The 24,206-nt window shown below is 34.8% G+C and overlaps 1 protein-coding gene across 2 annotated transcripts in view; it reads right to left on the bottom strand.

The window, feature by feature from the left end:
- TBC1D5 (TBC1 domain family member 5) overlaps positions 1–24,206 on the bottom strand; it is a 416,292-nt gene that overhangs the window by 320,333 nt on the left and 71,753 nt on the right. For both annotated transcript variants that reach the window (XM_090379490.1, XM_090379491.1), the window contains exons 4-6: positions 22,166–22,274; positions 17,472–17,561; positions 9,985–10,059 (exon numbers count right to left, since the gene is read on the bottom strand). In XM_090379490.1, coding sequence (XP_090235616.1) covers positions 9,985–10,059; positions 17,472–17,561; positions 22,166–22,274 — 274 coding nt within the window. The remainder of the gene's footprint in view (positions 1–9,984; positions 10,060–17,471; positions 17,562–22,165; positions 22,275–24,206) is intronic.

The following is a 24,206-nucleotide window of genomic DNA, read 5'->3' as shown; positions in this document are numbered from 1 at the left end:
TATGGTGCAAGGAAGCCTGAGGCTTATGCTACATCAGCCAAAAAAAAAATTTCCAAGTTATCCGAGAGAGAGAGAGAGAGAGAGAGAGAGAGAGAGAGAGAGACATAGAAAGGAATCACCAAGAAACAGAAGAATGATGATATCCAGCCCAGGACCCTGGGTGTGCCAAGCCCATACTCACCAGATGTGAGCCCCCTGGGGTTATCATCAATGATGTACAGGAATAAGAATGTGATTATCCCATTGTATAAGGCAATGGTCAGACCACATCTTGAGTACTGCATATAGGTCTGAAGGAATCATTTCAGGAAGGATGTAGAGATGCTGGAACAAGTACAGAGAAGTGCTATGAGATTGGTAAGTGGAACAAAGTGGTGCTCTTACCAAGGGAGGGTTCAGCTTTGCAAATAGCAGCACCTGGAGAGTGGGCACCTGCGAGGTGATTTGACTGAGGCATTTAAAGCTTTGAATGGATTGAGCAAGTTCAGTGATGATGGGATTCTTCCTCTTGCTCATAACCACACAGGGTATGAAAGGGGGAAGCTGTTCAGATTCCCCCCCCCTGAACAGCTTGGTACAAAATTACATTAAATTGACACTAAGATACTCAGCCCAAAGTTACCATATTTCTTTTCTAAAATATTGTCTTCAAAACAACATCATTCCAAAATTTGCCAGGGTTAATTTAAATCAAAAAGTTTCGGGCATATAACAACTAGCACTTGCCACGTCGCGTAATAAATGACTTAAAATCTAGATATTCTAATAAACAAAAATACCTTTCCCAGGTTAGGAAGCTTCGCAATAATTTTAAAAATTATCTTTAGACAGGCAATACAATTTGGGATTAAGAACTACGATACATTATTTAATAACCTTAAGGACTGTAGGACTTGGCTACGATACATTATTTAATAACCTTAAGGAGTTGTAGACTTGGCAACAATGACAATCTACATCCTAACAATTGGTCCGTATCGAAGACCTCCATAGATCTGTGACGGAAAGCAGGGCCTCAGAAATAAAAAACAGACATGTTAACAAATTACAAACATTATTGGGAGGGTCAAGACACATTCATACGAATTCTAACACGTTGTTGTGGGCTTGAGACCAAGTGCATACAAGTTTGGTGATGACCCCCACATACAGACAATATTCTACCACAGAACACATCAGCTAGTTCGCGAACACCCCATTGCCCAGCATTCAATGAACCGACATATCAACAGGTTATAAATCTTTCCTCGTATACGCTATCGCAGGACCAGATTTCAATTATAATTTATCACCTAAAAAACAGTGTGTAATTGATATTGAATTTGGACTTCGTAATGTTCTACAAAACGATTTATTTATTCAACTAGTTAACCAAGTGGTGAATAACATAAAAGAAAAGCGACTTCCTAAATTCAATATACATGACAGTTCAGCTTTATGTGAACTTTGGGAAAATAAAGACATTATTATACAGAGGGCAGATAAAGGAGATACAGTGGCAATACTCGATAAACCTGATTATATTAATAAGTTAGATTCAGTTGTTGTTGTTGTTATGGGAGTTTCATGGTGCATAAGCTACTTAGCTATAATTCACCTATATTCAGTTGTTTCAGATACCTTCACTTATCTTGAAGTGGACCCAGCACTATTTACCAATTTGGTCAATCTATACAACATTAACCACGTATCAAAAAAAACTACTACATTACTATGGCTCAGTTAAAGGAATTGAAGGCCAGAACATACAATATTCCCGCACTTTTCGGTCAGGTAAAATTACACAAGACTGGATTTCCTGTTCGACTTATTGTTTCCTACAGAAACTTGGCATTTTCATCCTTGGCTACATACGAACGCGACACATGTATATAGCATTATAAAACCCTTTAGACAGGCAATACAATTTGGGATTAAGAACTACGATACATTATTTAATAACCTTAAGGACTATAGGACTTGGCTACGATACATTATTTAAAAACCTTAAGGAGTTGTAGACTTGGCAACAATGACAATTTATTCTCACTAGATGTTACCTCATTATACAGGGTGTTTCAGTTAAACATTTCAGAACTTCTAAGAGGGGTAGGGTACATCCTGACAACTCGAAATCATATAGCAATGTGGGGTCGGAAATGCTTTCCTGAAGCGGTGTTGTACACAAAAAGCACCATAAAGAAAAGAGACCGTAAGTGAGAAATCGTTTTAATAATACATGAAAAGAAGCAAAAGGTACATGGATTAAAGTAAGTGTTCGAAGTTTCTTCCACGGGCTACAATGCACGCCTCACATCTCCGACGCATGGACATCCGAACATTCTGGAATAGTCCAGGCGAATTTCGAATTTCTTCGGCAGCTACTGCTATTCTTGCAACCAGCTCCTCAGCATTGTCAACAGGGGTGTCATAAACTAGCGATTTGTTTTGACCCCAGAAATAAAAATCAAGACATGATAGGTCGGGTGACCGAGCAGGCCAACGCACGGGACCACCACGTCCGATCCACTGTTGACCAAATGTGACATCCAGGTAGTTACGAACATCTCCGCTATAATGGGCAGGGGCTCCATCGTGTTGGAACCACATTGTCTGTTGTGTCGATGCAGAAATCTGTTCATCTCTCAAAAGTTGTGGCAATACTTGCTGCAGAAAGATCAAGTAGATAGGTCCGGTTAGACGACACGGTAACAGGTAAGGTCCGATGAGGTGATCTCCCATAATACCGGCCCATACATTGACTGAAAATCGAATCTGTGCTGCACGACGTCGCACAACGACTTCTGTGTACAATACCGCTTCAGAAAAGCATTTCCGACCCCACATTGCTATATGATTTCGAGTTGTCAGAATGTACCCTACTCCTCTTAGAAGTTCTGAAACATTTAACTGAAACACCCTGTATATGAATGTAAACATTGAATACACATTAGATATCATTTGGGATATCATCACTTTGGGATACCATCTTCATTGTTGTCTTCCAGGTTTTCTTCTAGCTCCTCTTGGGTACTTCCTCTGTTATTTTCTTAGTCCATCTGTCATCATGTCTTCGAGCTATGTGTCCTGCCAAAGACCATTTTAGTTCTTTAGTTTTGATAAGAATGTCCTTTACTTGAATTTGCAGCCTAATCCATGTGTTTCTCTTCTTATCTAACAGTCTTGATTCCGAATATAATTTGTTCCATTCTTCGCTGTGTAGTTCTCAGCATCTCTATCATTTTTTTTGTGAGTGCCCAAGTTTCACTTCCATAAGTCATGGTGGGGAGTATACATTGGTTCATTATTTTTACGTTTCAGACAAATTGGGATATTGCTCCTCAGTATGTGACTATATTTCCTGAATGCTGCCCATTCAAAATTTATTCTTCTCTTGACTTCCAGCCATTTATCATTATTACAGCTAATGACTTGTCCCAGATAAGTTTTCCACCTTTTCAATTACTGCTCCTTCAATCATTATATCCCTTTCTGTGGCATACTTGTTCATCATTACTTTTGTTTTAGCCATATTCATCTTTAGTCCAAAATCCTTACTAACCCTGCATAAATTAAATGATTAAGATTTTCCTCTAATTCTTTGGGATCGTGGCTTACGACCACAACATCAGCTGCAAATTGTAAATGGCTTAGGTACTCTCCATTCACATTGACTTCTTTCTGCGACCAGTCTAATCTTCTGAAAGCTTCCTCAAGGGCAGCAGTAAACAACTTCGCAGATATTGTCTCCTTGTCGAACTCTTTTCTCAATTTTAAATTTACTACTGTCATTGTCCAGTCTAATAAAGGAGGTAACATTTTCATATATTTTCTTCAAAATCATAATATATGGGGTATCTATGCCTTGTCTTTCCAGTGCCCGAAACATTGCCTTATGCTGTATGGAGTCAAATGCCTTTTCATAATTCACAAATGCCAGACATAATGGTGTTTTATATTCATTTCATTTTATATTCATTTGCTTTCTCCATTAGCTGTGACATTACGCGAAGGTGATCCATAGTTGAGAATCCTGTCCTAAAGCCAGCTTGCTCTTTCGGTTGATTCTCATCAAGTATTCTTTCTAATCTGTTAGTAATGACCCTTGTGAACAACTTGTAGATGTGGGAATAACAAGCTAATTGGTCTTTAATTTCCAATTTCTGATTTATCTCCTTTCTTATGCAGCAAAACTATGATTGCATTATTCCACTGCTTAGGCATCACACCTTTTCTAATGCATTTTGTGAAGAGTCTTGCCAGTTTCTGTGTCATGTCTCTTCCTCCCAATTTTAACAACTCTACAGTAACTTCATCTTCCCCTGGAGCTTCTGATTCTTCATTTTCTTCAATGCATGTTCTACCTCATCAGGAAGGATAACAGGTATATTGAATGTGTTACTAATTTGTGATCCATCTTCTTCACTGCTGGCATCATTCCCTCACTCCTTGTATAACTCTTTATAGTGGTCTTCTGCTATTTGAATTATGCGATATTGAATGAATCGATATTTGAAATATCGACCATCACTAATCTGGCTACCGGTAATCCGGTTCCACCGCTAATTCGGACATAATTTCCGTGAACGTAATTTCAAATTTCCCGGGTCGGCACACCGACCTGCCACTACTGTTTTGGTGGCGTTGGTTGCAGCATCAGCTGTTGGCATGAACTCTTAAACACTGGCAAGCCATTCCCACTTGTTTTTCTGCATGTATTATTATAACCTGCTCACATTTAGCCCCAGCCATGGTTCCAATGCATAAAGGAAGTGCCTCTTGTGGTGTAAAGCGCAAACACCATACATTGTCCATAACAGATAAAGTTGAACTTCTGAAAAAACTGGACAGCGGTATGTTTGTGAGAAGGTTAACTCTGCTTAATTGTAAATTCCAGCAATTTCTCTCAGTTTCTCTTATTTTAGTAATTTTCTTTTTAGTTTTTTTTTTTTTTACAACACACTTGTACAAACTTGCAGAAAAACACAACACAATATGATGAATAATACAGCATGCTAACAAACTTGTTTTCACAAAATCTCTAACAATACTGACAAACTTATCGCGACGTTTGAGAGTTTATTTTATAGCAATCAGTTTTATTGCAGCACTTGCCGTGCATGCAATAAACTAATCACAAACGACCTTAATATGTATGCTGCAATAGCGTCACACATATGTGGCCGACATGGCTTCTAAAGAAATAAAGTAATCTACTGGGCCACGTCGGCCACATACATGCAACATAAAAAAAAAGACTTTTTTTTTATATTAAAACAACAACGCTGACATTACAATATTTATTTTAGAATTAATAATCAAATTATTTACTAAATATTTTTTGGTCCCTGGGGAATTTTTTTCTTAAACTAGCTTGGCAGTCAATGTGTTATAGGCAGGATGAGGTGGTTAGATGTTGAGTAAACTGTATGTGCTAAAATAACCACAGTGATCCGGCAAACTCACTAATTCGGCATCCCACATGTCTGGTTTAGTGACGGTCAACCTGTAGTTATATAGTGCAAGGATGCCACAAGCTTTTGTTGCACTGGGTGTGTTTCTTGGGGGGGGGGGGGAATTAGATAAGAAAACACAAAATATTTGCTTCCCTCTTCACATATATATCTATCCAGTTGACCTTTGTATTTATTCAAACTGTCAGCTTCAACTACCTGCAAAGGCAACCTGTTCCAGCAATCAACGAGTCGATGGATAAATAAAAACCTATAATCTAGTCTAAACCTCTTCCCCTGTAATTTGAATTTATGCTCCCAAGTTCTGGAATTCTTTGTAACAGTGAAAATTTCACCTTCATTCATTTTATTAACCCATCTCAGAGCCTTAAAAACCTCAATCAGGTCACTTCTGAGGTGCCTGGTTGCCAAGCTCTGCAGTCAAACATGTTCAGAGTCTTTCCTCATATGTTTGCCCTTTTGCCAATCTCACCTTGTGAATTGCCTGTCTTTGGATCTTTCAAGAAGCTCAATGTCTTTTATCAAATGAAGTCTCCATAATTGGACACAGCATTCCAAATGTGGTCTTACAACTGCCTTATACAGTGAGACTATGACATCCATATTTCTACAAGATAATGTTAGATATATCATCAATACAACATCGGTTTTCCTGGCTTCCTGTTACACTGCTCAGAAAACTTCAGATCTGCCCATATTATAACTTCCCCTGTTCTTCCTCTACTGTTTTTAATTCAATCCCACCAACAGTATATTTTGGGGTTGCTACTCCCCAAGGGTAAGACCTCGTATTTTGCTGCATTAAAACATAGCTGGCAATTTTCTGACCATTTTTGCAGCCTGCTTCTTTGGTCTGACAAGTCATTCCAAGGGAGCACTGCTTGGTAATGATCATTAACTACTCTACCAATCGTTAAGCCATCTGCAAATTTTGACAACAAGCCTTCTTTCCCACATCATCGATGTTATTTATGGAAATCAGAAAAGGCAGTTGTACATGGACCGATCCTTAGGGTACCTCACTTCTGACTTTCCACCATCTGAAGAATATCAATTAACCAGAGCCCTCTGCCTTCTACCCTGCAGCTACACAGCAATCCATCTTACAATTTTCAAAGTAATCCCAACACGTTCCAGCTTATACAGTAAGCTCTCATGAAGGACTGTGTCAAATGCCTTACTAGAATTCAAATAAACTATGTCAAAATTGTTTCCTACATCCAGCTCATGAGTAACTGTGTCAAAATAGCCAACTAAGTTAGTTAAACATGATTTCTCCTTAACAATATCATATTGTGTGCTATTCAGAATGCCACATCTATCTAAATGTCCCTGGATTGTACTCTTAATCATTGACACTAAGATTTTCCCTACCAATGAAATCAGACTAACTGGTCTGTAGTTATCAACTTCGCTCTTAGAACCATTAATCATTAACCATCTTAGGATCCAAAGATGCCCTCATAATTAACTTCAATGGTTCAATACACTCCCTGGCGGTCTCTCTCAAAAATCACTGGATATATGCTATCAACTCCAGGAGCCTTACTTGCCTTTATGCTCATAAGTTTTTCTAATAAACAGTCATCTATAATTTTGAAATCACTAAGAAGCTGTGCCTCACTGGCACAGCTTCTTCTCAGCGTGGATCTTTCTTCATTTCATATGTTCAAACACTACTTTCATATAATTTTGAAGTGCCTGAAAGTTGATAGAATTTCAATAAATTTGGTTTCGTGACCAATTTGGATAGTTCCTGTTATTTGGAAAAGTTGAATTCTAAAATTATCATAAAATTTAAAAGAATATAATGTGTTTATAGTCTTCTAACTGATCACACAGACAAAAATCAGAGGATGACAAATTAAAATAAGCTAACTTAAAGGATCCATGTCCTGTTAAAATATAATTTGTGTATAAACTGTGCATGCTTTCTTATTTACAAATATAACTGAAGATACAAATTTCTTGGTAACTGCACCTTTAACAAAGACATGCCAACTTTTCCTCCCATCTAGCTTTTAGGATCTCAAGACATCTTAGTTGTTCCTCTTCAGGATAGGTAATATTAATATTTATTCCATCAAAATTAATTGTTAGACCTTTTCTGATGTAATAAGACAAACCAGAGTAGACATGTAATATCTGAAGGTGCTCACTTTTATCTTTTTCATCTTAAAAAAAAATTCCTCTACTAAATAAGTTTTAGATGTGTTTGGAATAATCTAGGGATAATACCTAAAGAGCAGGTGTTGAGACAGAGTGACATTCCCTCAAGAGAACTAAAAGGAAACTACATTGAATATAGTTTAATTTAGACTGTAAGAGCCTGGCATGAAAAAACCATGCTCTTGTAGTGTAGGTTACTATAGGAATTGTAGAGAAGTGCAGTGTGTGTGTGTGTGTGATGTTTTAGACCACAGTCCATATGAGTAATGAATGATTTGGAAAGAAAATTTTTTAAATTTTTCTACAAGGTGTGATATACGAGGCAAGAATGTTAGTCAACTGTTAGTTTAGTCAGTAAGAATGCCAAGGTAAATAAATACCTTGGCATTCTTAAAGGAGTAACAAAGAGAACAGAAACTCCATAAACTTTAACAAGTGGCAGACAAGTTTGTAACAAAGTTCCCTTAAAGACCATCATTTCAGTCTTAGATGCAGAGATGGTCAATTCATTTTCAACTGACCAGTTATAAAGTTCTTTTAAGACATTATTAGCTGCATGTTCTAATTGCCATTTGGAGTTAACGTTAAAATCTGGTTTAGATCATCAATGTAAGCTAGAGCAATATAATTTCGAAGCCATTTATTTAAGATAAGATTCCAGATAAAGAGTCCAAATATGGACTCTTAAGGACATCCACAAAAACCCTGTTCTTTGACAGCAGGAAAATAATATGCAATAGTTATAAAACAATCTGAAAAGTAGTGATGCATAAGCTTAAAGAGATTGTAAGGACAATTTAGGGACCTTAAGACCCCAAGGGTGCTTTCCCGCCAGAGGGAATCAACATCATTTTAGAAATCAACAAATACAGCTAAAACATATTCAGTAGAAGAATTTGTATAAGATGAAAAAGATATAAGAAAGTATCTTCAGCACCATGACCCTGTCAAAATCCAAACTGATCTGATGCATAGACATTGTTTTCCAAAAGTAAGTCAGTTATTCTAAAATATATAAGCCTTTCATGTATTTTAACAAGGTTTGCCAATGAATCTATCAGTCTGTATGAAAGTGAATGGCTGACAGGTTTCCAGGTCTGATGATAATCATCAAGGAAGCACTTTTCCAAATGGAGGAAAGTTATAATAATGTAAACATTTGTTGAAAAGTTTAACGATATATTTGGAAATTTAGTGTGCAATTTCGATATGAAAGCTCTCTTGACAAGGTTGGAACGTGGACATTCTGACCTTGTCAAGAGCATTAAAATTCTATTCTTGCAATAGCATTTTAACTTCTTGAGGAATAAAAGGAGAGGCATTAAGGGCCAAGTAGTAATCCGAGTTCAATTGCCAAATAATCTGATGAATGGAGAATCAACTGCATTGCACTGCATTTTAAGGAAAATGCTGCACCACAGAAACCAAAACAGCATCAACTGCCTAGTGCACAACCCATCCTAATTCATCCCTGGAATGCTGAAAAGCTGTCTACAACATGATGTAGATGGTCATGTTTGGGTCTAGCAGATGCTAGGAGAATGTTATTTACCAGAGTTTGATGTCGCAACTATGAAAATTAGGAGAGATCTTGTCACTGTTGGGGGGCTGTTTCTTGTGGTTTGTGATTGGACCACTGGCTGTTATTCCTGGAATAAAGAATGCTATGTGGTACACTGACATTCTGTATGAGTCTACTCTTCCTATACTGCAGCAGCAGTACAGGGAGGACTCTTTTCAATTTCAGAATGACAACACACCATTCCATACTCCACTGCTTGTAGTGGCTGGTTATTTAAAGACAAAAGCATGCAAAAACATGGACCCACCCAGGCTCCAACCTTTATCCCACTGAACACCTTTGGAATGAAATGGAATTGCAGCTTTGGATCAAGCCAACAATGCCCACAATAAGTAGCTGAATTGACCGTGGTCGAATCGAAGGAGGAACAGACCAGAATACTGCCTTCCTGTTACCAAGTACAATTAATGCCAAAGGTGGATCAACACATTATTAAATATTGTATTAATAAAAGATTCATTGCAACATGCAGTTGTCCAGTAACACAATGTTGCACATGTATGTTTATGTGCTGAAAATTCATCATTTAATAAGATTTGTACAATTTACTCTCTATTGTTCTACAAATGAGTAACAAAACGAAGTATAAAGAAGTTATTTGTAACTTCTTTATACTTCATTTTGCAAAAAAATTTTTAAAAATAGTAAAAAATTAAAACATCAAAACAGTGGATCCTGATAATGTTCAACACAAATTTTATGGATACTGATTTCATTAATATATGCTATAAAATTATTTTTGAAAATATTCCAAAATTAGGATAAAATAGCAACTCATACCTTCTCCTCCTGAGATAAAGGATTGTTAAGCATCAAATCAAGCTCATCTCCATCTGTTCTAGGATTAGTCTTTAACTATTAAAAAGAAAAGGTTTCTATAGTCATTCTTACTATAACAAAATAATCCTATAGATTATTTAATATTGTATTCATATTTTATACAAAGCCAGCTTCTGGGGGTTTAGTACTCATAATTAAATCAGAGCTGGCTTCTTACAAAATAAGAAAACTAAAAATAAACATTTGATCATTTAATTATCCCCTCAACCATATGCTTAAAGCACAGTGGGGTAGAACACTGCATACAGTATCTAGAATGTTAATGCTACTACAATGGCAAAACTGAACAACATCTTGACAGAAATGATCAGCACAATACTGCCATTAAAGAAGCATTATGTAGCCAGTCAGCAGTAGCTGTTCATTACTGGGAGAAACTGCATCAAGTTAACCCCTCTGAGACTGACAATGTGAGTAAGAAACATAGAAGACAGTGTCACTTATAGTCAAGAATCTAGCTACTAAAACAACTAGGCATGCCATGAATTTGGGTAATGGCACAAATATGCATTAGTTTCTGTAAAATGCTACATCGTGGCCATGCTATTTGTAGTGGAATGTTAGTGGAAGGAGTAGGCACACGTCTATGCAAATTAAGGTGATATGTAACAGAGAAAAGGTGAATTTGGCTTCACTTACCTAAACTGTAGTAGGCACACAATTGCTTTTAACAATTATGATGGATTCCAAAAGCAGTTACCATTTTTTATAGTTTTAACGATGATTAATACAGCAGAGCATCGAAAATCTGAACATCAATAATTTGAAACATTGATAATCCAAATGAGCCAGCATTTATTATTATTATTTTTTTATGCTGGTGCCATAAAATAATTGCAGTAAGTGGCAGTTATTGTGATCACGTTTACGAATTGAACTCTGATTCTATTAAACAGCAATTGTAATAAGCGAAAAACTGAGGAATTTTTTATCCACAGGCTATAAAAATGAAGATATAAAGCACAAATTTACACTTTTATTACCTTACCAATTAATTACATTATCAATCCAAAGGTTGGCAAAAAAAAAAATAAAAAATTTACATTTGCATACATAGCTTAAAATACATACAGTACTAATTAATATACATACAGTACTAAATAAATATAACACTTTGTAATCTGTTATTCAACACACTTTGCAATTGATATTTCTGTTTACTCACATTTTTTGGGGGGTTGTAAAATCAAAACAGTAAAAGAAGATAAGTGTGAATAAATAACAAAGAACAATGACGCACAAATTGCTACTAAGACAAAAGGTGTGTGAGACAACCAGCTTGCTTAAAAAAAACAAATCAAGAATATGTGTGTATATTTACCGTAAGTTTTACTGATTTACAATAGTTTGGAATTCAAAATATAAAACAATAATAAAATACAGTAGAACAGTTTTTTTTTTTTTTTTTTATGTGAACACCAAACACGAGAGGTATTGGAACCTATAGTACTTAGTACCGTGCTTGGGTTGGAGGTTGAGAAGATGAAAGAAGATATTTGTTGACATTGGACTTGAACTTCTGTAGATTGTAATTTTCAGGAAATACGTATGAAGGAAGGTTGTTCCAGAAAACGGCAGTTGAATGAATAAATGAGGAAGATGAAAAGTTGGTTCTGTGGGTTTGAAGTTGGACAGTAAATGGATGTTGGCTGGTGGCAGCACGTGTTCGGACTGTTTTGAAAGAGAGAGCAGGAATTATAGAAGCCAATTCAGAAGAACAGTGCTCATGGAAGTATCTGTGGAAGAGGCATGCAGCAGAAACAGTACGTCTATGAGACAGCAAGTGGAGAGACTCTGTTAGAGATGAATCATTAATTAACTTAACTGCCCTCTTCTGAATGGAATCAAGAAGCCTGAGAGAGGTTTTGGGGGCACCACCCCAGATGTGGGAACAATATTCCATGGCAGGGTGGCTTTGCAATTTATACAGAGTGAGCAGCTGTTTGGAAAAAAAGTAACACCAAGAGCGAAAGAGAAAACCAAGTTTTTTAGATGCAGAGGAAGCAATATTTGTAATGTGCTTGTGCCAAGAGAGATTAGAAGTCAGGGTAATCCCCAAAAGAGATATATCATTTTGCCTAGAAATCAGAGTGTCACTAAATATAAGCATAGCAGCAGAAGAATCCTTTTTGCAAGATATAAGACAAGACTGAGTTTTGGAAGGGTTAAAATCAACTAAGTTGTCTTTGCCCCACTGGAGAATTACCTGAAGATCAGCATTTAAGGAATTAGTAGCAGATTTTCGAGAAGTTGAAGCTGATTGAGCAGAACAAGGTTTCTCAAAATGGAAAGTGGAATGCAATGTGCTATCATCGGCAAAACTATGGATAGGATTTCCAGTCAACGGAAGAAGGTCATTAATATACAAGAAGAAAAGAGTTGGGGGAAAAAACTGAACCTTGGGGAACACCGGCATTAGTGGAGAAGTTAGAAGACAGAGAGCCATCTACCATCACCCTCAGTGAGCGATCACAGAGAAAACTGGATAACCAATTACTAAAAACAGTTGGCAAACCATAAGATGGAAGCTTGTTTAGAAGACCTTTGTGCCAAACACGATAAAAAGCCTTTGAGATGTCAAGAGCAACTACTTATGTTTCACCGAACCTTTCCACTGAATTAGTCCACAAATGGGTAACATAAGCCAGAATTTCACCAGTGGATCGACACTGATGGAAACCATACTGGCAATCGTTGATCAGACGGACGGTTTCTAGGTAGTTTAAGAGTTTGTGGTTAATTGATTTCTCCATTACTTTAGAAAGAGTAGAAGTAATTGCAATGGGACGATAATTGGATGGGAGGGATTTGTCACCCTTTTTAGGAACTGGCTGGATATGAGCAAATTTCCAAGCAGAAGGAAAAACACCTTTGGAATAAGAAAGTGAAAAAAGGCAGCAAAGAATAGGAGTAAGTTCAGGAGCACAGGTTTTGAGAACAAGTGGAGAAATACCATCAGGACCTGGAGCTTTCTTAGCATCAAGATTCATCAAAATCCTTCTGATATCCTTTTGACGGAAGACCACAGGAGGCATTGAATGGAGTGTGTTGGGAATGGTGGGAGGTATTTTACCAAGATCATTAATACATGAGCTGGAAAAAAAATGGGATGCTAGCAGGTCAGCTTTATCCTTGGCTGAAGTGACAACAGAACCATCTGGTTTGGACAGATGTGGGAGCAGAGATGGGCAAAAGTTGCGGCCAATAGCTTTGGCAAGAGACCAGAATGCTCGGCTACCATTAGGGCAAGAAGCAAGTTTTCTACTCTTAGCCTCTCTAGTTTGGACTGATTAATAACTGCTTTACAATTGTTGTGAGCTTTGGTGTAGGCAGAAAATGAAACTGAAGAATTAGAAACAAGCCAATTACGATATGCAACATTCTTCTCTTGAACAGCCTTAGCACATTTATTGGAAAACCAAGGTTTATTTAAAGGACAAGATTTTAAAGTGGAGTGTGGGATAAAGGATTCCATTCCTGCAAGAATAATTTCACTGACACAATCTGAGCAAACGTTGACATCAGAAGTTTTGAAACAGTAATCTGACCAAAGAAAAGAAGAAAAGAAGTCTCGCAGGTCATCCCATTTTGCATTTCAGAATGTCAATTAATTTGAAAGATTGATTTTTCTTCTTCTTCTTTTAGACAAATATTTGAGACAAATGTTTATTATGCTATATGAGTATTTCTGTCTTTTTTTATTTTTACGTCATATATCTGGTGAAATGTTGGATTAGGACTGATGGGCTTTCTTGGAAACCACGAGTGATAAGAGTTTAGTCATTCACTTCCGTGAAACCAAGTTTCCATGACATATTTTGTTCTCTTTGTTTCATATTATGTTTAGTTTAGCTCCAGATTCGGTAAAAATAATATCGGCCCGAAACAGTGCGATTTATTATTTTTCTCAGTTTTTTTTTTATTTTATTATTATTTTTTTTAAGGTAAAATGTCAACAAAAAGAATGGGTGGAAAACAAGGATGGATGTGATATAATAAAATTGATATTATTTAGGAATTTGAGATAGTTAGCAAAAAAAAAAATATAGGTCACAACTGCAAATGAAACAAAAAACAATCAAACATTATTTTAAAAAATTATTTAAAAAATTACTTTAAATGTTTTCCACGTAAAGTCTACAGTAAAATACCTATCCGGATATACATAAATATGTAAATGAATTAATTAAAATAAGTGCGACCATACATGTGCTCGATATTTTCCTATGTTGTATTAGCATTTAAAAATAAACAAAGAGTTACCTTTTATTCCGTTGGAAGGAATTCTTCTTGATCAACTCTCCTTTTTCGTGAATTATAAAATAATAAAACAAATTGTCATTAAATTAATCTAAAAATAATTTAAACTCATAACGTGTGCCATACTATCAGTCCACGAGTAATCCAACACCCTCAGGATCCCTCTAGTACTGGAAAACAAAATGTTTTCCAGTACTAGAAAGCCTGACCATCTAATACTGGAAAACAAAATGTTTCCCTGACCTTTCTGCATCCTCCGTATTTGGTGGTCAAGGGCTCGAACCCCGATCTAATCAAGAAGCATGTGCTACGCACTGCTGCTCTTGCCCACCTGGCTACAGAGGTGCCCTTAGTGTAATCATGTTGTATATTTAAAATTCTGGCTTTGTTGAAAAGGAATGTGTGACTTTCATGTATCACATGAAAACAAGTTCTGAAGCATTCGCACGCAAAGCATAGACTGATGCTTCATGTTGCTTTACCCTCAAGTCAGAGACACATCTTGTAGATCCAACGTAACTAGAATCACAGTCCCCACAAGTAATGTGGTAAATTAGGTCATGTGATTGTACTGAAGGTGATCATACAGTGTGATTCTTTAGTGTCGTAAATAATTTATGGACAGGTTTTGCTATTATTTTCATTTCTGTACCAAGGTTATTAATTTGCCTGTTCCATTGTTTAACATAGGTATTGCAATAAAATATTTTTTACTTTTAATTCTGTCATTTTTTATTTATTTATTATATAATTATTTATTATAATTATATAATAAACAAAATTTTATTATTATATAATTATTTATTATAAATAAAATTTATTATTTATTATATAATATATATAATTATTTATTTAATTTTTAGCTTCTAATTTTATATTACTGATGGATGTAATGGGATATCCTCTATTTAGGAACCTATTTGTCAATTCTATTTCTATCTGTAAAGAAGTATGTGTAGTAGAGTATTTGAACGCATTTATAAATTGGTTTGACATGATTGATCTCTTATAAGAATATGGGTGATAACTACAATAATGTAGGAACAACGCTGTATTTGTGGGTTTCCGATAAATCCTAAATCTATATTATCACCCACCCTTTTTAGTGTGAAGTTTAAAAAATTTATGGTTTTTGTCTCTTCTTGCTCCTTCTCCAGAGTAAATTTTAATCTGGTGTGGATATTATTAAAAGTTTGTAACACTTTGTTTATGGTGTGATGATCCGTAATAATGTCATGTATAAAAAGTCACTAAAGTCACTTTTTATGGAAGATATCTCGATGATATACTCATTATTACAGATCAATTGTGATATGATATGAGTCTTATTTGCATGTCCATAAAAAAGACAAATTTTGCAATGCAAAAACATATTACATATGTAATGACCTGATATATTAATCCATGAGAGTGGAAACCCTGTAAAAACATTTTAAATATACACTATCAACATCCAAAACATTTCACAATCATCTTTGAAAATGTTCTATTACTTCAGCTAGAGTATTTTCATCGATGCTCTTCAGAGTCATAAAAATTTCTTTCCTCAATTCCTGTACTGTGTGGACTGTTTCTGTAAATCTTATCTTCAGGAAACCACACAAGACGGGTTCATATCTGAAGAGTACAGTGGCCAGGACCATCCAAACCAAAATGTGTAAAAAGTTAATTAAACAAAATTCAATACAGTTAGAGAAGGATGTTACGTGGTTGTTTTCCATGAAAATTAATTGTTATAATAACCACTCTTTTACCATGTGAGATAATAATATAGTTTATTAAGTTTATATGTATAGTTTTGTTGTTTGGTTTTTAGGAGCATTAGCAACTAAGGCCATATTGCTCCGGAATATGCGGTAGTCATTCCCTGACCTTTCCACATCCTCCGTATTTGGTGGTGACGGGCTCGAACCCTGGTCTAATCAAGAAGCGTGTGGTACGCACTGCTGCTCCTTCCCACCTGGCTACGGAGGCACCATATGTATAGTGGTTTGGGCTATAAGCTTAATAAACTATATTATTACCTCATGTAGTAAACGAGTGGTTAATATAACAATTAATTTTAAAACAAAATTCAGTTTTGAAAACGGTCACTGTAAACATCAAGTACAACATTTATTGTATTTAGTTGAATTCAATTCTGTTTTAAGCACAGCTTAAAAAAAATTGTTCTGTCCAAAACTGACAACCACACCTCGAGAAATGGTGTAAATTATTTGAAGTGATGCATATAATGGTGAGCAGTTATTGTAGCCCTCAAGAAAACTTAATCTAGCAATACCAAAACCATTTCTGGGTATTCAATTAGGTCTCCATTATTTCATGGTAGTTTTCTGTGATTCCTACATGTGCATTCTTCTTGTTAAGATGACATTTAAATGTAAATGAACTTTATCTGTAAAATTTGTTTCTCCAAAGAGAAACAAATTTTACAAATTTTATCATTTTTACCAAAGATGGTAACTCTTCTATCTTTATCCTTGTCAATGAAAAATGGTTGTACTTAAAATTTGTATACAAGTAATTTCACTTCTTTACAAACATTCCTGTACACTGATGATTCTTGTAATTCAAGTTGAGAAAATATCTCATGGATTTTACTCGAAAGATGTTTCATGGATCTTACTAGAAATTCACTGAGCATAAATAACACCAAAAGTTTGGCAAAATCGTTTTTCTAAGAACACGTGCTACTCTGTTTGTTGCGTACATGCTCTTGCTCAGTATTGCTTTCGTGAAGTTATAGATACGTGCAGTACATTCTCTCAAAACTGATGAGTTCACCAAACACATTCAAACAGTAAGATCCTTTAGGAAAGACCCCTTAAAATAATAAATACAAAACATCTTACAGATACAAATCTATATCATGATAAGATATAAAATGTAATATTAATAAAATAAATTAAAAAGAGGATAAATCTTACAAAACTCCAAATAATACTATCATTAAATACAATAAATATTGTTATGACTATCCACACAAACTGTACAAATAGGATGACCTCTCTATCTGCACTCAGTGTATACATAAACATGGCAATTTAAAACTGATTCAATTCTGAGCTAGGAACTTAAATCCATCGTATGCAGATTTCTTGTTTATTTTTTTGGTACCATATATTACAGACTTAAATCACTTTATAAAAAAACAATATAATACATACATTTTCTTGTAAATCTTGATATTTCTTCCTTAAAGCTGTTATTTTGGAAATCCATTCAGTTGGATCCTCAGGAAGACAATCAAGATAAATCTAGATTTTAAAATTTTGAAATATATATTCAATTTATAATGTGGATACCTTACATACAAAACAAATTTTAATGAAACAATTCAAACAAAAGAAAATCAAACCAAGAAAGCTGTGCAATTCCATAACAAAGAACATAAGGCAAGCTAATAAGTCCAATATAAACACCTTATATCTCATTCATAGCTATTTTCCATGGAATACAAATGTGTTTTACAATGGCAAACTTTATGACTTCTACATGGCACTAACCATTACAGTCACCAACCATAGGTGGTTGGGAAATTCAGCCTAACTTATTCATCATATACTATAGGCTCACACATTTGGTTCAGCATACATTTATTCTGTTATCAGCAGTTGTTTTACTATTATAAATTACTTACTTTATTTCCTGCCTGTCCACAGCATTTCTCATCGCTAACTTCCAGAATAACTTATAGAATATACACTGCCCTATCAGAACCTGTATATCTACAGATAACCTCTATATTTACAGAAAAACTAATAATACTGAAACCTTTAGACAGCATTAATAAAGGTAAAGGTTTTTTGAGAACTCTTGACCAGTCTTTTGTAAACATCCTCCGATATTTTCTGCCATTCAGCCTTCAAAGAGGCAACCAGTCCAGCTCCGTTTTTTGGGCAGTCTCTCCTCGTGTACCCGATAATCCAATTAATTCTAGAGAATCTCTGTAACATTGAAGTCAAGGCTCTGACTAGCCAATCAGTTTCTCACATCCTCAAATGAGTCCACCAAAATGTGAGCCATATAACATGGAGCATTGTCCTGCTGATACAGGTGTGGGCTTTCCCTAACATGCTACCAAAATGTAGGTAACCCATTATTGTCCAGCCCAAACTATGAAAAACAAGCCCCAGACCATCTCACAGCCTCTGCCAAACTTCATTATCGGGACAATACAGTTTGGTAGGTAACTTTTTCTGAGTGTTCACCATACCTAGGCATGACTATAACATTAGTTGAATGTACCATGTTTCATTGGTCTACATACAAGAACTACAGGCCTTACACCAAGCTAGACAGCATCTGACATTAGTCAGGATGATTAGAAGCTTGTGGAAGGCTGCATGACTGTGCTAACCCATAATATGCAGCATCCTGTATACTACTGGTGTTGACATTGTCCTAATCACCTCACTGAGGACCTGTGTGTGTGTCAACAACATTAGCTTGTATCTAGAAAAGACAATTCTTTGTGGGGCTTTCCTGTCATGTTCTGCCAGCTTCAGAGGTTTCCTGTATTATTTTGTGATGGTTTCAGCACCAGTCCACTTCCATTTGCAGAGCACATCATCAATCATCAACCTAGGGATCTTCAGTGCCATTGAAATGTCATGTACAGACCAATTGCTTATTAGTATTAGTAGCAGAAAATTATGCAAGAACGCATGCTTAAACAGCATCAACCAAAAAAAAAATTTTAAAAATCCTTTCCACATTACCCATTCATTCCCTCCAATTGTTTGTTTGTTTGTCTAGTTCTTCCTTGAATTTATTCAAACTATCCACTTCCAGAAAAATGTAAGTTTGTTCCAACACATCTATTCTGCAACTATCCTTCCTCAATTTTAATTTATGTCCCCTCATAATTTAAGCAATAGGAAGAATTCCAACAGCATCGAACTTGCTCAATCCATTCAAAGCCTTAAACACTTCAAATATCAACTTGCAAGTGTCTAGTCTCCAGATCCTAGGATTTGCAGAACTGAAGCCTTTCTTGATAGAAGCACCCTTTGTTCTCTTATAAATCTCATAAGCTTTTCATCCTAACTGAAATGAGCCTTCCAGGCCTGTATGCAGTACACATAATAGGATGAGGCACCATATTATCTTTCCATGCTGGAAGTCTGTTAAATTTGTTCGTCATGGCATCTTGCATTCACAATCATACAACTGTCTCCTCAAAGGCCTACAAGCATATGTAAAGTTGTGACTGACATGTGGTGCTTGGGTGGGTTGTGACTAACTATTAACAGAGTGATGTTTGGATATTAATGGTTGGGCAGTGCACATATATGATGCCAGATATCTGCAATATGTAGTCATGCATGATACCATTTAAATAAATATCAGTTTCACCATAAGAGAATGTTATGGATGAATATACACACATGTTGAAATACATTGTATGCACAGAATGACATATGACCAGAGGGGCTCCTATAACTTAAAAAAAGTTTACATCAAGGCTGATATTACAGAACACTCAAAAGGAAAAGATAACAATTAAGTTACACAAAGATATATGATATATAAAAATACTCATGTATACATACAAATAATGATAAAAAAAAAAAATAGAGGACATGATATTACAACAAATTCTACCTGTTACCATAAAAATTTAAGATTATACTCCATTTTATGGGTACTCCTTGTCACTACATTGCAGGCATGGCTGAAAGAACGGAGGGGTTGTCTGGTCGAGTTCTATGATTCGCTGATTACTGTGTGAATGCATAATTTACCTTTCTGATTATTTGATTGGATGCAAATTCACTTATGATTTTAGCAGTAAATGCAAAATTATCATTAGCTTTGTTTCATCGTGTTGTTTAATCATTATTGTGCTATTGGTTATTGTGCTCAGTTATTGTTTAGTTGTCGCCATTGTGCTGCTCTTGGAAATTTTTACAGATGTTTTGAGTGGGTCTGTAGAAAGAAAGTGGCCAATTCTCATCATGTTAAAAGGTCTGTTTGTGAAGTATCCCATCAGGCATGACAGGACTGATCAGGCAAGTTTTCTTTGTATTCAAGTAGGTTTTTGACAATTTGTTTGTTTTCACAGTTATTGTATTAGTTGTTAGTGTAAGATTCTCTTGATAGTAGCAGGGAGGTGTGAGGGCGGCTGCCTTCACAGAAGTGGGGGTCTGGGGTCAGCAGCCCCTGGAAAAATTAAAAAAAAAGCATTTTTGTAGATATGCATGAGCAATTCTCATTGTTAATGCACTTGAAATCACCTAGTAATGTGCGAGCGAGAATAACAGTGGTTGTGTCTGGTGTTAATTTTTGCTACTTGTTTTAAAAAATTTGCACTTATATTCGCCTATTTTTTGCTCCTTATTGCCATTTCTTTTTCTTCATTTCAGCACCAACATATTGTGATGTCACGTGACATCCACCTGTAATGTGCAGGCGAGAAGGAAAGGGGGAAGCAGTGAGCTACCAATCACTGCTTTCTTTCTCGCCATAGTACAGAGTCAATATCATATGTTTAGTCATCTAACTAAACATATGATATTGACAATGATTAACAAGACAGAGTACAAAAAAAAATTAGCCTAAAAAAATCAAAACATGACAAACTTGTTCAGGAGAATTTAAAACTAATCACCTTACTCCTGAAATGATTGGTCTTAAATTTTACCCAAGTAAATAATCTACTTTTAACAGTTACAATTGCAAGTCAATTTTAAATTTATTAACTTAACAGAGGAGCCAAGAAATACTCTGTAAATATATTTTATCATATTCCCTGTAAGTATTAAAGTATTATGAATCTGCAGATAAAAGAATCACTAGGTGGCAGTGATCACAGTGTACTGATCTGGAATTTACTTAAAGATGTAACTACCATCAAGAGTAAAGAGAAGGGTTTTTTGCTTTCACAAAAGTGACTACAGTAGTCTCAGACAGTTTTGAAATTCTATACAGTGGGAGCAACTGTAACATGATTAATAATCTAATTATTAATCATAATACATAATGAATTAATAATACAGTTCAACACTGAAATGTATATTTGGATAAGAAAATTGAGGATTCCAGGTTCATTTAAAGTCAGTTGCGTTAAGTGTAATTCAAATACAGAATATTAGTGATTAATAATGTAATTATTAATCATAATACATAATGAATTAATATTACATTAAAAGCATTGCAATGTATATTTGAATAAGGAAATTGAGGATTGCAGGTTCATTTGAAGTCGGCTGTAAGTGTAAAAAAAGGAATGGTGTAAGATGGCTAACAGTTTGAAAAATAAGTCTAGACCCTTACATTCAGTATGTAAAATCCATTAAACACAATGAAGTAACATAGATAAAAAAAAAATTCACCTCCAAACAATATAATGGGAAGGTTCATGTTGTCCCTCCAGAGACATTAAAACTTTCATAAGAATTGGACATCTTCTTCAATTATTTCAAACTAAGAGATTATCAAATTTAACAGGGAGGTCAACCCGTAGCATTTTCTAAGTACCAAACCAAACTTCAAAAGACTATAATTCATTGTTAATGTTACACTAAAAATACTGCAGATAAGATCAAACTTGGAAATGTGAAAGAATCACATTTCCAATGTGCAACTGTTAACAGTAATGCCCCAAGTATTAACAAGGTGCTTGCTCTTATTAGATTCCTTCTTAAAACATTAAACTTTACTCCATATTTTGATATATTTGGTACTGATGTCCAATTACTCTGTTAGACTACTATAAAGTAGGTTGATGTCTATTACAAATATGGAATTCATCCATTTTAACTTAAAACATTATTTTAACTTTTTTTAAAATATTATTTTAATTTTATTTCCATTTTAAAATTTTGATTATTTTTAGAGATCTTGTTGTTATTCTTACCCTCCAGCATATGCTTCGGAATCGACAACTTCTAAGCTGTCCTTTCAGCCCAATTGATTTTAACTTCTCGACATATTTTGGAACTTCAAAGAGGCGTTGCCATTCATCGCTACAACAGAAAAACATTTCATTGTCATTTCCTCCAGTCCTCCCCTAACCCCAAAACATGATGATATTTCAATTAAGTAACAAGAAGAACTAGAAAAATAAAGTTTACAGATAAAAATTAGTAATCTCAAAATCATACTGAAAGAAGGTAAAAAAAAGTCATATCTCAAACTACAAACTTCAATATTTACTGAATTCTTTCACTCATCCATTTCCGTTTGGAAATATTCCATTCTTTGAAAGTAAGAAAGTTTGATGAAACTAAAGTTTAATCATCCTTTTAAATTTCTAAGTAGGTCTAATAATCTGATATGATTATTACCTTATTCTCAAACTTTCAAATCAAGTCATCTCACTAGTTATTTTAGGAAACTCTCATCTCTTTTAAATGAGCATTTTTGGTGTTATGAGAAGTTTGGTCATATATTTTAAACAAAATGCTCATCTGAGCCTTTTTAAGTAAAAAGTAGAAGAGTTCAGAGAATATCATTGAGATATTCTCTGTATAATCATTGAGATATACAGAGGTAAAACTGCAGGATAGGATTAAAGGGTTCAAAAGAGAGTATAAGTAGATGAAAATTATAACATGGGCTGTCAAATGTTGATTAAATGTCTATAATGCTTATATTGATGGAACAAAAAGCTGTTTGAAGGGAGTTAATTAATGGATCCCTATAGTAGAATTATGATAATTTGCAGTATGTGCATTAATAATAAAGTTTAAATACGCATACAGGTTTCTATGCCTAAAAAGATAAAACTGATAATAGTGAATAACTAATAAAACAGAAACCCATTTTATCTTCTAATTTGATACCTGAGAAACAGAAAGTTTAAAAAGATTTAAATGTAACAATCAGATTGTCACAGAGAAGGCAGAATGGGGGGGGCATACATTGTACCCTTTCAAAATATAATGAATTATAAGACAAAGTCTAAAATATTATAGAAGATAAATGTACATAACCTTAGATTAAAAATGAATGCAGCACTTAAATTCGAAGGAGAACTAAGTCACAATTGACTTGGTTAAAGAATGAGAGAAAAACATATAGTTTTTTGCATATGGTATTATATTTTGCATAAAAGGAGACTTTGAACTATGGTTCAAAGTCTCCTTATATGCTTGGTTTGATAAAGTTACAAAAGTCTAATAATCTTTTATATCCCATTGTAAGCTTTTGTAACACAACTATGGCAATGTTGGCTAGTTTCGTGGGAAAAATTCTTAGAACCTTTATACAAAATTCCATTTACAGAATTAAAAAAATCTGCTCATTTCCGTTCCTAATTCAAAATATCAATATTTATTCTTACAACTGAATATACTCTTTACACATGAAATCACTCTACACCAGGGGTGGGCAACTTGGCTGACGGCCCGCTGACGAAAAGTCAGCGGGCCGAATGAAATTTTCATATCATAATGCGGGCTAGAATAGATTGAACGATTTAACAAAAAAAATCAGAACCTAAAAAATGTTATATTACTTGAATTACCAAATTATTAATGTATTTTAAAAAAAAGTAAATACAATATTTAAATAGAAGTCGATTATAGATAGGTACAGATAAGAACTACAATTTGGAATAAACATTTTTATTGTTATGATAACAAAGTAAATGCAGAAAACAAAAAATTTAATGTGAGGGATTACATTTGGAATATTCCCGATTTATGATTTCATCAAAATTGGGATTCAATTCAGTAGTGGCTATTCGTAGAACTGCTCCTAAATTTTAATCCGTTATTCTTGATCTAATTTTGCTCTTTGTATTTTTCATTAAAGAAAATGTAGTTTTGCACAGGAATGTCGATCCAAAGAATGCCAAATATTTCTGTGCATTATCCAGAATATTTTTAAACATTCTGGATTTAACGAGGCATAAAAGTCCATTATTGTTTTTTCAGCAAATTGATTCTTTAATA

Source organism: Mastigoproctus giganteus, chromosome 8, assembly GCF_048544385.1.
Source record: "Mastigoproctus giganteus isolate SK-2022 chromosome 8, ASM4854438v1, whole genome shotgun sequence".
Classification (NCBI taxonomy): Eukaryota; Metazoa; Arthropoda; class Arachnida; order Uropygi; family Thelyphonidae; genus Mastigoproctus; species Mastigoproctus giganteus.
This window is presented reverse-complemented; position numbering and strand designations above follow the sequence as displayed.